General features: G+C 41.4%; 1 protein-coding gene across 2 annotated transcripts in view; it reads right to left on the reverse strand.

The window, feature by feature from the left end:
- Nucleotides 1-646: 646 nt before the first annotated feature.
- MEN1 (menin 1) overlaps nucleotides 647-18,748 on the reverse strand; it is a 714,178-nt gene continuing 696,076 nt past the window's right edge. For both annotated transcript variants that reach the window (XM_040328762.1, XM_040328763.1), the window contains one exon: nucleotides 647-1,289. In XM_040328762.1, coding sequence (XP_040184696.1) covers nucleotides 930-1,289 — 360 coding nt within the window. In that variant the 3' untranslated portion in view covers nucleotides 647-929. The remainder of the gene's footprint in view (nucleotides 1,290-18,748) is intronic.

The following is an 18,748-nucleotide window of genomic DNA, read 5'->3' on the forward strand; positions in this document are numbered from 1 at the left end:
TTTTATAGAAAAAAAACCTAGACATTACCATAACTTTAAGCTGAGAAAGCACTGATTAGAATAGTGTGCAGGGAGACGTCTCAGATTGCTGGATAGCCAGGCTACTTTACTGCGAGAGCAGTGGTCTGACTCTTCTATGTACTTCCAGAATAGGGTATTTCAACTGTTGCTGCAGCAGTTAGCAGCTAGGAAAGTTAAAGTTTAGCATGTTTATTACTTACCATTATGTAAAACCTTTGTTTGCAAGCATTATTTGTTCCAGAAACATGCTTGTAATCCAAAGCACTTGTATATCAAGGGTATAGAAGAGAGGCTCTAAGTGTAGCAAATGTTATACCTTCATTAAATGTAACCATATTGCAACACTTACTGTAGAGGCGCCTCTCTTTTTTATACTCAGTTGTGACATGACGCTACTCTTATATCAAGACATCACTTGTATATCAAGGCAAAATGTATTAAAACATTTTGCTTGTCTTGCAAAACACTCTCGAAACAAGTTACTCTCAAACCAAGGTTTTACTGTATTACTGTATATGCAGCCTGAGGGTTTAATTTTAAAGCAGAACTGCCACAGTCACAGTGTGGGCGTTGGCTAGTCAAGGTCCATATTCCCAGTTCTCCAAACAAAAATAAGCTTCAGCTATAAACTTGATTTTCAAGCTATATTTATATCACAAAACAATCACAAATATAAACAGAAAAGCTTGTTTAGTTCTGAATAACACTTTAACAAATACCCAATGCATTTCTTTATTTTTTGAGCAGGGGAGGTTACAACTGCTAATATTTCCATACTACAATATAATATTGACATATAAATCTAAGAACATTAATTCAGGATTTAATTCCTTACATAGTCACACTTACTAAAAAAAAAAAAATTGGCAAAAATAAAACTTCTAAATTTTATTTGGTTCATTCTGTCTTTAAACCCCTTTGCGTTGCCTTTTCAAGTATCCCAGATTGTAATCTCGTGGCCCAGGTCCTCGCGCTCGCTTTGGCTGCACTTGTGACTGAGCAGTGAGTTGCAGTTTTATAGCACTGGAGTTGACTTTTGCAGCTATTAAAAGCTCTTTCATTCCTTTCATTTTCTGGCTCTGGAAACTAAGTGAAAGTGGTTGTGCAAATTCTGCTTCTTCTCCTTTTGGTTCTGGGATTGGACGCTGAACAGGGAGAACAGGCTCCCCAGGCCTTGAATCTCGCCTAGGGGCTCTTCGTCTCACTTCTTCACAGTCTTCTTCTTCAGTAGCAGGTTCTAAACTTACAAGTGTGACCTGCTGTCGTACCTGTGCATGAAAAAGAGGTTAGCATTGCTACCCATGATGACAGTTTACAGAATTTGTTTAACCACTTCAGCTCTCTTTACATTTATACCCCTTATGGACCAAACCAAACTTTACATTTATATGTTTCAGTTTATTTGGAAATAGTCTTGCCATTAAAGTGGCTTTTCCCTCCTTTTACTAAAAATCACATCAGCACAAAAACACTGCATGCTGATGTGAAATTATTTTACATTCATATTTTTTTATTTTATTTTACTTACAATTACATTTTTTCTACTTCCTTGTTTAATGAGGCACTGGTGAATAAGCCCTGGCCTCACAGCGGTATCCTGGAAAAACTTCAGCAGCAGCGCCTTCCTGGAAAATGTCATCTTGGGGAAAAGTTTTTTTTCACCCTTATATGATGTGCTGTCAGATGTTTCAGGAAGCAAACTTATGCCGCGTACAGACGGTCGTTTTTTGTGATGAAAAAAAAACGACGTTTTAAATCATGAAATAAAACGACGTTTTTGAAACATCATTTTCAAAAACGACATTGCCTACACACCATCGTTTTTTCACAATGCTCTAGCAAAGCGAGGTTACGTTTCACCACTTTTTTCCATTGAAACTAGCTTCTGGGCATGCACGGGTTTAAAAACGTCGTTTTAAACGTCGTTTTTTGGTACACACGGTCAATTTCTGTGAAACAAAAAAACGACGTTTTGAAAAACGACACAAAAAATTCGAGCATGTTCGAATTTTTTTTTGTCATTTTTCAGAAGACATAAAACAACGTTTCCCCCCACACACGATCATTGTAAATGACGTTTTCAAAAACGTCGTTTTTTTTCATCACAAAAAACGACCGTCTGTATGCGGCATTAGAGTTACAGGCAAAGTTTCAGGTAAATGAAGATAAATTAATTTAGCCTGAAAATGACAACTGCGAGAAGAATGGGGAGGGAAATAAGGTATGCAAAGAATAAAAAGCCTGCAATCACCTATAGGTATCTGTAGGTTACTAAACATTTGGAAAGGTACCTTTGCTGTAATTTTTAAGAGAAGGATGAAGTAATGTATGTCACACATTGTTCATACAAGTTTTTTTTTTATGGGGCAAAACAGTGTTTTGGCAATATTGTCTTGAAACATTGGACATTAGTGGATGCAGGATGAAGTATTCAAGTACATTGATTATGCTGCTGCCTTTAGGAGACTGGAAATTGGTAAACAGCTGTAAGAACATCCCACTCACAGCCTGGCTCAGTTTTGAAGGAAGCAATAGTAGGAGTGGATCATATAATTTACTCCAAGAAAATGATTATACCACAAGTTAAAAAATAGGACACAACGCTCCCTTAATCTTGACTGCAGGTTTATATCGCCCTCAGCTGGTATATAACCCCCTCCCTGCATTCAGTTTTATTAACCCTTATCCCTGTGTAGTGACTCTGGGGATACTTCTGCCCAAATGGGGCATTTCGATTTATTGACTGACTGATCTTGGGAGGATATCGCTAATCTAGACGCCTTTGGATAGCACATGACATGTTACATGTATGAGCGCTCTCTCTTAAATAAGCCCTCTGCTTACAGTCAAGGAATTAAGGTCCTGAGGAAGCATAAAGCAAAATGTCGACCTCTTTGACCTAGCAGTATTGGGGATCTAATATGTTATATATACACTTTATGTGGTTATAGCAATGAGAGCTCAAATTGTCTTGCTTTTATTTTGTATCAACTTTTATTCTTGTAATATATTTGTAATAAATTGCATTTCATAAGATTATGTAGCGTTTCTTTTCTGGTATCGGTAAAGTCTGCTAAAATGGTCCTATACTTTTTAAACAGTCTATATATGGATGTGGTACCCCCTTAGATTATATTTAAAGAAAAAGATAGCTATCAGGCGGAAGACCATCTCTCCAGGGCTAAGGTTAATCCTCACTGCTATTGAGGGAAGGTAAAAAGGATTTATTATATCTATTAATACTTACGATTACTTGATTTGACAAATTTGACACTATGATGGATTTTACAGGCACAGAATGGGAGGGACTAATGTTCAAAACTCAAAGAATGTGGGGATGATCATGGAATAGAATCTCTCCAAGTTAGAATTAATTATTTAAAATTGATAGAATGATGTTACCCCCATCTGCCGATGTATGTCCAAATAGGTTGGTTGTCAAATCATTGAAACCGATTTGCGAGCTATAAAACTATCATTTTGAGAATTGATATTATAAGTGTAACGGAATGACCCGTGACACCCAAAGACTTTGTGAGGATGGAGGATACTCCTGTGTCAGCGTCACTGATAACTCTTGGGTCTGAGTCCACTCTGTGCCCTTTGGGCATGGAGTGGCAAGTGAATCATAATTCATGTATTACATGAGATTTGACATCACGGATAGTTCGTATTGCAGGATTTTGAGATACTGCAAGATGTTGGATTGTTTTGGCGTGGATAGTGATTTACAGTATATTCCTTAAATGCCTGCAAAGAATATTCTATGACTCATTTCTAGTGACATGCTAATTGCATCAGGGCCTGGGAGACAGTCCATTGTCCTTGTGTAAAGGTGTTGTAACGGACAGGTGTTAATCCCAGGTCTGCTCCCAGACCTATAATTATGCATGCTAAAAACTGTTTATGTGTGGAATGTACTTGCGGAGACGGAGTGGGTGAAGGTGTTTTGTTGTTGATTAAGGAATGTTAAGTAATTACCCTTAGTGTGTGATTAGGGGGTTGGAGATCTCATTGTCCCTTTGAATACTGTCACATGCTTGTACTGTATAAAAAGCTGAGAAGAAACCATTAAAGTTGTCATTACATTTGGAACAAGTACAGAGCTGCGTGTCTCGTCTTAATTCTGGGCAAATGAAATGGGATCGGGTCCTGTCGGTTGGAGTGTCGATAAGCTGTCGTGACTGGGATGGAAGGTCGTAAACGGTGGTGACCGTTACAATAAGAAATTTAATAATGTACTAAAAACAACTTTTGGAGGCTTGGATAATAAATTCAGCAATTAAAAAAAAATGTGCTCTACATTGGGTTTAAATAAATTTTTCTTTTTGTTTGGAAGACATTTGGTAAGTGTATAGTGCTGTAGCATGTTATTTAATTGCTAAATGTGGTCTGGATTAGGGATTTTGTTCCACCTATATGCCTGAGGGGACCCCTTGCATGGCAAATATCTGGCAGCATGGTGGCTTTTGCATAGCCCCTGCAGTTCCATGGTGGTGGTGTTGGGGTGGTTAGTTTTAGTAGGAATGCTAATGCCTATCCGTCTGTTTGGGATATATATATTTTTTTCAGATATGACGGGGGTATATACATGTTAGTTTTTTTTTTGCTTGACCTGATACGTATTTTATAAGGTAGAATTTATGTGGAAGTATGATCACTCACATTCACATTTGGATATATGAATGTGGATAGTGGCATATATACACACATTTTTCCCAACCCAGAGAGGCATGTTATTATGCACTCAGATGAGTGCATTATTTTATTTAATTTTTTCAGTTATGTTTTTTTTTTTTTTTTTAAAGGCTTTGGATTATCTTTTTGATACATAGGACCATTGCACACCGAGATTAATCAAATAGCAATGTCATAATATGTATAATTGTGATGTATTGTAAATTATTGATGGATTGCTACCATTTCCTGTTTGTAGACACTTGTTGCATTGTGGTCATGGGGACACGCATTGAGCGCTGACATAATGTGATGCAGGTTCTTTGGAACAGACAGGTGGATGGATTGATTAGGATTTGTAATTAACAGAGTGTGATTTGCATTTGGACTGACGGGCGAATGTGTGGGCATAACATGATGCGTGTCAGAGGTCAGCCCATTGATAAAAGGGAAGTTACAGTATGAGTCCGTGTAACCAACCCTGCGTGAAGAAGTCCAGAGCGTCAAAACGAGTCTAGGGGGAAGTTGCACGGCACACCAAGGAAGCGTCCGAGTACCGACCATCGCATGTGTAGTGTGTTTTTGAAGTGACGAGTGGAGCAGGGGGTGAGGCTGACGGTTTTTATTTAGGTCCGCTGTGACCATAATGCAACAAGATAATCACCTGTGAGGAACCCGCTGCTTAGTTCACTATTGAAGTGCTTTGATTTGCTGTAACAAATGTGAGTGCAATGTGTGAAGCTGTTTTACTGATTTTAAATAAACAAGTTTGATATACTTCACCATTGGAGTCACTTTACCTTTCATGTGGAACAACGAATCGGCTTGTGAGAATCACTGGTGGAATTGGTCAGTTCGTGTGGAGAAATATTTTGCTGTTTTTGCCAAGCATGAGAATGCAAGGCATATCGCATTGGTAAGCGCAATTCTTATGGGTGTGGAGTCACTGAGCACTTTGGTGTGGTGAAAGGTCTCATATTAAGAAGATTTTTTGAAGATTTGTTTTGGACACTTTAATTGTTTTCACCTGGAATATTATCACCTTGGATTTTCTATGTGGACGCTTTTTCACATATATATTTATACAATTTTTTCACTTTATTTATATATTCCTGCATTCCTCACAATAATTTCTGTATCACGAATGTATTGTTTAACCACTTGGGATCCGCCTGCCGTCAATTGACGGCTACAGTGCGGATCCCAATCTCCAAACTGCCGTCAATTGACGTCCGCCCCTTAGGGCGGTCCCCGCGCGCGCTCCAGAGCGCGCTGCGGGGAAAATCTGTGTTGGCCGTGTCCCTCGGACACAGCCAATTACAGATCGCCGCGAACGGCCAATCAGAGTGGCCGTTCGCGAGGCGATCTGTGCGGCCAATGAGAGAGGATCTCATATGTAAACATATGAGATCATCTCTCATTGCCGTTTTACACAGAGACAGCGGTGCTGTCTCTGGAGAGGAGACGGATCTGTGTCTCTTGTACATAGAGACACAGATCGGTCACCCCCCCCAGTCACCCCCCTCCACCTACAGTTAGAACACTAAGCAGGGATACATTTAACCCCTTCCTCACCCCCTAGTGTTAACCCCTTCAATGCCAGTCACATTTATACTGTAATTAGTGCATATTTATAGCACTGATCGCAGTATAAATGTGAATGGCGCCAAAAATGTGTCCGATGTGTCCGCCATAACGTCGCAGTCCCATTAAAAATCGCAGATCGCCGCCATTTCTAGTAAAAAAAAATAATTAAAAAAAAATAATTCTGTCCCCTATTTTGTAAGCGCTATAACTTTTGCGCAAACCAGTCGCTTATTGCGATTTTTTTTTTTTTTTTACCAAAAATATGTAGAAGAATACGTATCGGCCTAAACTGAGAAAAAAAAATGTTTTTTTTTTTTAAATTGGGATATTTATTATAGCAAGAAGTAAAAAATATTGTATTTTTTTCAAAATTGTCTCACTTTTTTGTTTATAGCGCAAAAAATAAAAACCGCACAGGCGATCAAATACCACCAAAAGAAAGCTCTACTTGTGGGGAAAAAAGGATGTCAATTTTGTTTGGGAGCCACGTCGCACGACCGCGCAATTGTTAGTTAAAGCGATGCAGTGCCGAAAGCTGAAATTTCACCTGGGCAGGAGGGGGGTATATGTGCCCAGTAAGCAAGTGGTTAATATTTAGAAACGTTTAGTTATTTTTTAGCGCTACTATTTTGTTCATTCAGAATTTTTGGTACACAGCTTCTATTTAAGGCTGATAGTGTTATGCCGCGTACAGACGGTCGTTTTTTGTGATGAAATAAAACGACGTTTTTCAAACTTCATTTTCAAAAACAATGAAGCATACACACCATAGTATTTTCAAAATGCGCTAGCAAAGCGTGGTTATGTTCAGCACGTACGGCGGCACTCTGTTCCATTGAAGCTTGCTTCATAAATTGCTTCTGAGCATGCAGGGGTTTAACCACTTGACAACTGGGCACTTAAACCCACTTAATAACCAGACCAATTTTCAGCTTTCGGTGCTCTCACATTTTGAATGACAATAACTCAGTCATACAACACTGTAACCAAATGAAATTTTTGTCCATTTTTTTCCCACAAATAGAGCTTTCTTTTGGTGGTATTTGATCACCTCTGCGGTTTTTATTTTTTTCGCTATAAATGAAAAAAGAACGAAAATTTTGTAAAAAAAATAATTTTTCTTCATTTCTATTATAACATTTTGCAAAAAATGAATTTATCTTCATAAATTTGGCCTAAAATGTATACTGCTACATATCTTAGGTTAAAAAAAAAAAAATTTGGATATTATTTAGTCTGGGTGAAAGTTATAGGGTCTACAAGCTATGGTACCAATTACTGAAAATTGATCAATTTGATCACATCTGAAGTACTGACGGCCTATCTCATTTCTTGAGACCCTAACATGCCAGAAAAGTACAAATACCCCCTAAATGACCCCTTTTTGGAAAGAAGACATTCCAAGGTATTTAGAAAGAGGCATGGTGAGTTTTTTGAAGTTGTCATTTTTTCCCACAATTCTTTGCAAAATCAAGGTTTTTTTTATTTTTATTTTTTTTCCACAAAAGTTTCATATTAGCAGGTTATTTCTCACACACAGCATATGCATACCACAAATTACACCCCAAAACACATTCTGCTATTCCTCCCGAGTATGGCGATACCACATGTGTGAGACTTTTACACAGCGTGGCCACATACAGAGGCCCAACATGCAGGGAGCACCATCAGGCGTTCTGGAACACCCAGGCCAATTCTGACATTCCTCTCCTACATGGAAAAATCATAATTTATTTGCTAGAAAATTACATAGAACCCCAAAACATTATATATGCTTTTTTAGCAAAGACCCTAGAGAATACAATGGCGGTCGTTGCAACTTTTTATCGCGCATGGTATTTGCACAGCAATTTTTCGAACGCATTTTTTTGGGAAATAAAACAGTTTTGTGCTTTTTAAAACAAAAAAACATTAAAGTTAGCCCAATGTTTTTGCATAATATGAAAGATGAAGTTACGCCGAGTAAATAGATACCCAACATGTCACCCTTCAATATTGCACACGCTTGTGGAATGGCACCAAACTTCGCTACTTAAAAATCCCCATAGGTGACGTTTTAAATGTTTTTACTGGTTACATGTTTTTAGTTACAGAGGAGGTCTGGGGCCAAAATGATTGCTCTCGCTCTAACGTTCGCAGCGATACCCCACATGTGTGGTTTGAACACCGTTTTCATATGTGGGCGGGACTTACGTACACATTCGCTTCTGTATACGAGCACGCGGGAACAGGGACGCTTTAAATATTTATTTTTTATTTTTATTGTTCATTTTACTTTATTTATTTTAGTTTGACATGTTTTTCCCCAAAAATAAATGTTTTGATCACTTTTATTCCAATTACAAGGAATGGAAACATCCCTTGTAATAGGAATATAGCATGACAGGTCCTCTTTACAGTGAGATATGGGGTCAATAAGACCCCACATCTCACCTCTAGGCTGGGAAGCCTGAAAAAAAAACAAAAAAAAAAAACGATCCTGGCTTCGTTTGCAGCGGTGAGTCAGAAGAAGCACCGGAGGGCGAAGGGAGTGGGGACGTCCCTTTTTGCCTCCCGTAAGAACGATCAAGAGGCGGAACAGCCGCCATGATCGTTCTTATGGTGTAGAGAATCGCCGGATGAAAAAAATGATATCTGAATGATGCCTGTAGCTGCAGGCATCATTTAGATATCCCTGCACAAAGTCAAGGACCTCATAGGACGTGGGCGGGAAGTGGTTAAAACACATTTTTTTCCCCAGAGTATTTTCTGGGTATTGCAGAGTATTGGCCGGGGTATTGCAAAGTATTGGCTGGGGTATTGCAAAGTATTGGTGCGGGGGTATTGCAGAGTATTGGTGCGGGGGTATTGCAGAGTATTGGTGCGGGGGTATTGCAGAGTATTGGTGCGGGGGTATTGCAGAGTATTGGTGCGGGGGTATTGCAGAGTATTGGTGCGGGGGTATTGCAGAGTATGGTGCGGGGGTATTGCAGAGTATTGGTGCGGGGGTATTGCAGAGTATTGTGTGGGGGGTATTGCAGAGTATTGTGTGGGGGGTATTGCAGAGTATTGTGCGGGGGGTATTGCAGAGTATTGTGCGGGGGGTATTGCAGAGTATTGTGCGGGGGGTATTGCAGAGTATTGTGCGGGGGGTATTGCAGAGTATTGTGCGGGGGGTATTGCAGAGTATTGTGCGGGGGGTATTGCAGAGTATTGCGCGGGGGGTATTGCAGAGTATTGTGCGGGGGTACTGCAGAGTATTGCGCAAGGGGTACTGCAGAGTACTGGCAGGGGGTACTGCAGAGTATTGCGCGGGGGTATTGCAGAGTATTGCGCGGGGGGTATTGCAGAGTATTGCGCGGGGGTATTGCAGAGTATTGTGCGGGGGTATTGCAGAGTATTGCGCGGGGGGTATTGCAGAGTATTGCGCGGGGGCATTGCAGAGTATTGCGCGGGGGTTTTGCAGAGTATTGCGCAGGGGTTTTTGCAGAGTATTGCGCGGGGGTTTTGCAGAGTATTGCGCGGGGGTTTTGCAGAGTATTGCGCGGGGGTTTTGCAGAGTATTGCGCAGGGGGTATTGCAGAGTATTGCGCAGGGGGTATTGCAGAGTAATTGCGCAGGGAAGGCAGAGTATTGCGCAGGGAAGGCAGAGTATTGCAGGGGTTAATGCAGGGATGGCTGAGCAGGGATGGATGGATCTGTGACTGCAATAGTCACAGATCCATCCCACACTGCTGCTGCCATTCGCGCTCTCCTCTCACACTGTACCGATCGGTACAGCGAGAGGAGGGAGGAACCGGCGCCATCAAATGACGCCGGTTTGTTTACCTGTGATCGCTGCGTCATTGGACGGCGCGATCACATGGTAAAAGACCGCTGTTGTCGGTCAGTTACCGTGATCTGTGTAGCGCCGGGTCTCATAGACCCGGCGCGCACAGAATTTTCTGTGTGCGCGCCCGAGGCGGCGCGCATTACTGCTTCTGCTGGGCGCCGTTAAATAACGGCGACCCCCAGTTAAGCAACCACCTTGCCGCCGTTATATGACGGCGGCTGGTGGTTAACTGGTTAAAAACGTCGTTTTCAACGTCAATTTGCCCACACACTATCATTTTAATTGACACAAAAAATTACGTTTTGAAAAACGACAAAAAATTCGAGCATGTTCAAATTTTTTTTTGTCGTTTTTCAGAAGACATAAAACAACGTTTTTCATCACAAAAAACGACCGTCTGTACGCGGCATTAGCAATAACATTTTACTTACTCAATTATACCTACAGACTATCTGACAGCTGGGAATTACTGGTAATACTGGTGGGGCAGAAGTGGAAGGGAGAAAGGAACAGGGTGTAGGGAATACAATCAAGGAAAATTGTTAATGTTTTTTGGGCATTTATCTCCTAAGCTCAAGCAGTTTATAATTTAAAGTTTAGCTAAAAGGCAAAATGATTATTATTTTTTTGGATAAGAGTGCACAGGGATTAGAATGCCTGTCAGATGTTGTATTGCTGCTTATGTCCACTTTAGGGTGATTCACCTATTTGTTCTGTTAACCATCATTAAAGTAAAAGAAAATCCCACATTTTAGGTTGTCACCAGGAAAGTAATAGAGGAGAAATGTTCCAATGGGGACACTAGTTCTGGTGATCTGAGGGTCCTCAAGGAATTCTCTTAATTTTCAGGGATTTTCTCTCACTTCCTTTATGGCTATGGGACAGGGATGAAAGGGAAATCTCCTCAATAGGACATTCATGGCCAACTTGGCACCTCCCTCAGGACCAGTGAATATTATAAAAGACTTGGATTAGAGCACCCCAGCATTCTTTGTAACATATAATACCAAGGCAGGATTGTATGCTGCCATGGATAGACATCAGGTCAAGAAAATTACAAGTATGGCACAATTTTCTGTTTTCCTGGTGCCTCCATGGCAGCATACCTATGACAAATAACTAGCTAAGAACGGGTGGGTTGATGCTTAGAAAGAAATGCATTTTGACAAAAAGAATACTACTTTGAGTAGGTAAACGCTGACTTGATGACTTTCGAATTCTACCGATGAGAGAGCCCCCGGTTCTACTCTGTAATGTCTCAAAAATGTATGACCAGGTTGCTGGCCTGCAGATAGCCTCCACTGATACATTTACTTTTGCCACCCAGGAAGCAGAGACGGATCTGGTGGAATGATCCCTGACTGTCGAAGGGGGATCAAGGCCCCTTGCTCTGTACGCCTTTTGTATTAGTGTTACTATCCATGACGCTATTGTCCTAGAAGCTGCCTGCTTGCCTTTGTCCTTGCCCCAGGGTATGATGAAGAGTCTGGAAGAATTCCTGAAGGGTACCCTGACCTGCAGATGTCGTCTTAATATGGATGCAATATTCAAATCATGAACCTTCTCTACTCCATCTTGTAAGCCAGCATCCATTTTGTGTCATATTAGCAGAATGGATTTTCCTTGTATTCTGCTTTAAATGTTGAAATGCTTTTCCCATGTTTAACCACTTAAGCCCCGGACCATATTGCTGATCAAAGACCAGAGCACTTTTTGCGATTCGGCACTGCGTCACTTTAACTGACAATTGCGCGGTCGTGCGACGTGACTCCCAAACAAAATTGGCGTCCTTTTTTCCCCCACAAATAGAGCTTTCTTTTGGTCGTATTTGATCACCTTTGCGGTTTTTAGTTTTTGAGCTATAAACAAAAATAGAGCGACAATTTTGAAAAAAAATAATATTTTTTACTTTTTACCATAATAAATATCCCCCAAAAATATATAAAAAACTATTTTTTCCCTCAGTTTAGGCCGATACGTATTCTTCTACATATTTTTCGTTAAAAAAATCGCAATAAGCGTTTATTGATTGGTTTGCGCAAAAGTTATAGCGTTTACAAAATAGGGGTAGTTTTATGGCATTTTTATAACTTCTTTTTACTAGTAATGGCGGCGATTTTTTTCGGTACTGCGACATTATGGCGGACACTCGACACATTTTTGGGACCATTGGCATTTTTATAGCGATCAGTGCTATAAAAATTAATTGCTATAAAAATGCCACTGGCAGGGAAGGGGTTAACACTAGGGGGCAGGGAAGGGGTTAAGTCTGTTCTAACTGTAGGGGGGGGTGGACTCACTAGGGGAAATGACTGATCGCTGTTCATACATTGTATGAACAGATGGTCAGGCAATTCTCCCCCGACAGGCCCGGGAGCTGTGTGTTTACAGCTCCCGGCTCTGTAACGAGCGATCGCGGGTGTCAGGAGCGAGCGGGGGGCGTGCGTGTGCGCCTCCGGCAGCCGCGCACCCCTATTGGCTGCTGGGAGAGATGACGTAGATCTGACGTAGATCTAGATCTAGAGCCGACCTGCCACCGTAAAACTGTGGCAACTGGTCGGCAAGCAGTTAATATATTTTAACCTGCAAGTTATCTTGTTGTTTTTAGTTCGGAGAGACAGGGTTCTTGCATTGAAACCCTGCTTATCAGTCTTTTGTTTTATATTTCACTCCAATATTTTGAGAACATGTCTGGATATAACCTTGTTTAATTATACTGACATATTAACGCTCACAACTACTGTGTAACCAGATTTTTGTCTTGTAATTAGAGGTCGACCGATATATCGGCCGATATTTGGCCGGTTTTGTGAAATCGGCATCGGCTGATTATTGTGAAAAAATCGGCCGATTCACGGCTACAATATCCGGCCCGCATGGCCGCCTGCCCTGCAGTACTGACCAGTGACCCCGCTCCCGCATTCCTCCATCCGCACGGCCACTACAGAAGGGACAGAGATTTCACTCCCATTGCGCTGCCCGCCGTGCCCCGCCCCCTCCCTCGGTGTGCTGTTTAGGGAGAAACAAACAATCATTGGCTTACAACTGCCGCCTGACTAATGTAACTCCCCCCAGCAGGAGATAGTGGCCAGCAATAGCTCTGTTTTCCTTCCCTGCTGAGGCGGAGCCTGCTGGCATTACACTAAGTTCTGATCAATGATTGGCTGGTCAGCTCATCAGCATGCACCTAGCCTATTAGGTGCATGCAGATAGATTGATACCAGCATGTATGGAGGGTAAGTTGCCCAAATTGTGTGCTACTGTGCCCCCCCTGCAGAATTTATTTAAACTCCTTTTAAAAGGGAAACCTGGCTGAGGCTGGCATTGAGAAAATGGATGAGGATGACTCTGGGTGTATAATCAGAGTTACATTGTGGAGATCCTCTTCACAATGTTAGGCCTTGTACACACGGACGGACAGTCTGCTAAAAACGGTCCGCCGGACCGTTTTCAGCGGACATGTCCGCCCGGAGATTTCTGTCTGATGGTTGTACACACCATCAGACAGAAATCCGCGCGTAAACAATACGCGGGGACGTGGCCGCACCATCGCCGTGGGCGGCCCTGGAAGTTCAAAGCTTCCACGCATGCGTTGAATCAGTACGACGCATGCGAGGGATGGCGGTCGGTCGGAAGTGTCCGGTGAGTCTGTACAGATGACCGAACACGTCCGACGGACAGGTTTCCAGCGGACAGGTTTCTTGGCATGCTAAGAAATTTTTTGTCCGCTGGAAACTGTCCGATCCGCCGGACAATTGTCCGGTCGGGCCTACACACGACCGGATCTGTCCACTAAAACTGGTCCGTCGGACCAGTTTCAGCGGACAGATCCGGTCGTGTGTACGGGGCCTAACTCTCACCCGCATTCATTTTCACAATGCACTGCAAATCCATTATCTTCGTTACCACAAAGCAGCACCACCCATCCCTCCCCACAACGCAGCAGCACCCATCCCGCTCAACAGCGCACCACCACCCACGCCTAGCACCACCCACCCCACCCCACTTGTTTGTCTTACTGATGTCACAAGAACATTTTCAAACAACACTTTTGTGTTCCAAGCCATGGGTAGAAGCCGCTCCCCAGATTTGTGCTTTAAGTTAGGTAATACCACAAGGAGGTGCTACAGCTTGCCAACATGCTGCACTTAAATTTCCAGCAGCATCACGGTATAGCTCCTTCTTCCGTACCCCAGACCCTTTAATTCTACATTGCTAAAATTTCTAAGCGCCAACCCACCTCTACAGTAGGACACTTGTTGTCAATTATAGCATTCTCCGGTCTCTCTTACTAGCCAAGGATAATTTTCCAAAGGTTGCCTTTAGCCCTTGATTATACATACATCTGTTGCAAGGATGTTATCCCCGGATCCCTTTAGAATCCCAGGGATGGTGTTATTTAGCGGCCCTGGTCCCAGTAATGGGGATATTAGGTGATAGTAAAGGAGGACACCTTAAAGCTAGTTTATACCCCAGGTATCCTCTCAAACATATTAATAATATGGCCTGGTTCCCTTCTAGTACAGGTTGGAGAATAGATTTAATGAAGAGGCTCAATAATTATACAGGTATTATTGATGATGTACTGAAAAATAAATCTGATATTTCAAAATTAAATATAGAGACTAGAGCAATCAGGAAACAATTAGAACTCCATGACCTGGCCATTGAAAGCATGAGTGTGGCACTCACAGGCCTATGTGAAGTCACTGAGGACTATGAATGTTGCACTTGGGTTCATAATACATCCATTGAGGTCCCTGATTATTATGACATTATCGCCCAACATAGAAATGAGGTAAACAAGCTACAAGAGGCCAGGGATATTGCCAAAACATGGAGCCCCTTTGGAGCGGTAAGGTTTGGATTTGGTGGCATTTTCTCCTGGCTTAAGAATATCATGCTTACCATTATAATGATCCTAATCTTTGCAGTAATACTCTACTTATGCTTTAAGTGTTGTATGTGCATAGTGGAAAGAGCCCAGCGCCCCCTTAAGGACATACTGCCTTATGCAATGTATCTGGAAGCTTATACACATGCTCAAATGGGTTTCTAAACACTCTGAGTAACTTGTATAGCGCTGCAAATGCGAACTAAATCGCCTCAAGGTGCTGTATCCAATGTCGTCGTCCAGCCATGCTTCAGAATAGATGTGTCTTAAGTTTTTTCTGAAGGCCCGATCCATCCCAATGTCTGTAGGTAGAGCGTTCCATAGCTGTGGTCCCTGGACTGCGAATCTTCGTTCTCCTTTAGATTTGTAGCGGGACTTGGGGCTTATAGTTATTAGAAATAAATATATAATTTAAGAGGGGATTTAAAGAGAATGAACCTTCTCTACTCCATCTTGTAAGCCAGCATCTATTTTGTGTCATATTAGCAGAATGGATTTTCCTGGTATTCTGCTTTAAATGTTGAAATGCTTTTCCCATGTTTAATATCTTTAAACCTGCAAGTTATTTAGTTGTTTTTAGTTTGGAGAGACAGGGTTCTTTCATTGAAACCCTGCTTATCAGTCTTTTGTTTTATATTTCACTCCAATGTTTTGAGAACATGTCTGAATATAACCTTGTTTAATTATACTGACATATTAACGCTCACAACTACTGTGTGACCAGATTTTTGCCTTGTAATGCTTGTAAAATCTTATATATGCCATGATAAATACATTCAAATATTAGATCACTCTAAAACTAAGACTGTGTGTGCATTATTGGTCAACGAGGGGTCTCCGTTACCGTACTGAGATCGAAGGAACGACTGGGTCATATCTTGGTCAGACTGAACCCCACCCCAACAAGAATGTTGGTCGAGGACATGGTTCTGACAGAAGGAGAGGTAGCACTGGGATCTTGACCTGAGGTTGGATACTTGGAGACATTGCAGTTGGAAACCAAGGATGTCTCAGCCAGTATGGAAAGCCTGCTATTACTACAGTGTCCTTTATTGTAAGCCTCGACAGAAACTTTGAGATAAGCTAGCCGAATAGGCTAGATTGCATGCCTATGGGCTGGAGAGGGCATCCGTTGTTTCCGCCTGAGGGTGTGGAAGTCATGAGATGAATCTCGGTAACTTTGCGCTTTTTGCTGCAGCAAAGAGATCCAACTCGGGAAGGCCCCAATTGAATATCTTCGGATGCAGTGACAATTTGTTGGCATCTTTTGTAACAAATGATCGGCCTCCAAATTTAGGTGGCCTGGGAGGTAAACTGCTCTCAGATTCTTTTCCCCTACAGGATTATGGGTTCTACCTCCCTCAGGAGGGAGCTGCTGGGAGTTCCTCCTTGGCGATGTATGTATAATACTGCAGCCTTGTTGTCCATCCAAAGCAACTATTGCCTTCCGTCTGATCTGTTGTGTCAGAGCTATCAAAGCAAGGTATGCTGCACAAACGTCTAGGATGTTGGAAACCACTCCTGCTGTGTTGAAGGCACATATCCCCTGAACTACAATATGGTTGTAGTAAACTCCCCAACCCACTGCACTGGCGTCTGTAGTAAGTGCGGTCCAGGAGATATGGCCTAAAAGGCGTAATCTTACCAGCATCTCTCTCTCTTCGTCCACCAATGCAGACCCCTGTGCATTAGGGTTGTCAGGTATATATAAAAAAATAGGAAAAAGGTGCGCCAATAAGGGAGTATAAACTTCAGTCCTCAAGATGACATATATGAATGATGATGATATAACCTATCCCCAGATGGCATAGGAATACATGTACACCAACAGGCCAGTAATTCAAAAAAGGCCACAGGTTAATGAAATCCACAGAATATTAGACCATAAGCTTGTATGATGACACCGCTGTGCTTGACAACAATATGAAGTGCCCACCACTGCAAAACAAATGGCTGCTTACCAGAGGCAAGCAAAGACAAGCAATCAGCTGTGACCCAGGCAGAATGGTATCAGAACCTGAATCAGACATGCAGGGTACTTCTCCAATACTCCTCTCACCCCCTGGCTATACCTCAGAACTCTGTATAGATTGAACCATGTAGGAAAGGAAGAGAGGAACCAAAAGGGTGATATTGTCTTGAGTAATTTATTTAATATAAAACATTGTACTAACAAACATAAGTCTTTAAAAGCATATAAAAGGTGCCAGCCGGCAAAGTACAGAGGCCCTTCCTCGCAAACTGCATGCCCCCAGACACATTTCGTCACATCAGACATTATCAATGGGGATGGGCCACTGACTGACTCGCCACTAATTTATAAAACCAGGCCTCGTTGTAAGATATGAGGATCGGATCGGAACAGCGCCATCTTGGCTATGGGCATAAATGCCATTAACGGCTGAAATGACTCACATGACATATTTAAACCTATTACGTAAAAAAATACATCTAAAAATGAATAGGCAAACTGAATAGAAAACCCAGAACAACCTACGACAATTTTTATTAAGAAAAAAATTGGTTCCCTGTATGTATTTAGGTCGGTCACGATAAACAACGCCACTGACCGTGAATTAATACCGGACATAGTATTAACATGACATATGCGCTTCATTGCACAATGCAAACTAATGGATTATTCTCTATTAGATTAGTGAAAATGTAATAAATTATACTTAAATGTAAGTGAATAACTGAAGATACACACGTATTATGTGTGCAACTAAATTAAATATGTGTTAAATACATGAAAATGTTATTCTATGAATATCAATAAACAGTGAATATTGACGAATTAGACAATCTAATAAATCGATCAAGAACAATCAATTAAGTGCCAATATGTGAATAATCAATCAAGACCGATCGATTGAAAGTGCAAATAATGTGCATTATATGCAAAATATTAAATTAATAAAAAATGTATAAAAAATCAGTACAAATAATTAAATATTAATTGATCAGTATTATTTTCCCAAAAATATATTGTAACTAATACAAAAAAAAAAAAAATAATGAATAAAAAATATATAACAATATGTAAAAATCTGTATGTAAAAAAATATGTGACTAATTAAAGCAAAGATAACCTATCCTGGCATCTCACACCAAGTTTACATCATAATTGGATTATAAATTATTAATAAAAGCATTATGAATTATTAATAAAAGCATTAACGTCCGTTTCATTGTTCAACCCATCTGTGGATCCAGGCCATCTCCAAAATTTTGGGGATCTCCCTTACTGGCAGACTCCCCCTCCAATGGGGCTTAAAGCTATCAATACCCAAAAAAAGGGTTGCAGACGGGTCCCTATTGTGTTGCAAGCGATAATGTTTGGTTGGACATTGACTGATTTTTTAACCCCACCCTAATATTTGTAGCCTGCTCATTAAGGCGGACTTGCCAGGGACGCTTGGTCCGCCCCACATATTGCCACACGGGGACTGCAACATGTACACCACACCTGTGGTGGCACACATAATGCAGGGTTTGATAGAGAACAGTTGTGTGGCAGTTGACATAAAGGTGGTAGTCTGCCTTTGAGTGTAGGAATTTAAGGAACAAACCCTACACCTCCCACACTTATAGAACCCAGTTAAATGGTTGAAAAAATAGGATTTTTTGTACTCGCCGTAAAATCCTTTTCTCTGTCGTCCATGGACGGACACAGCTCCTTAAATCTTGACAAGTGGGTTATGTTCCGTCTATTAGGAGAGGAAGGCAGACATGTTTAAATACATGTAACTTTAACA

This window comes from Rana temporaria, chromosome 11 (assembly GCF_905171775.1).
Source record: "Rana temporaria chromosome 11, aRanTem1.1, whole genome shotgun sequence".
Taxonomy (NCBI): domain Eukaryota; kingdom Metazoa; phylum Chordata; class Amphibia; order Anura; family Ranidae; genus Rana; species Rana temporaria.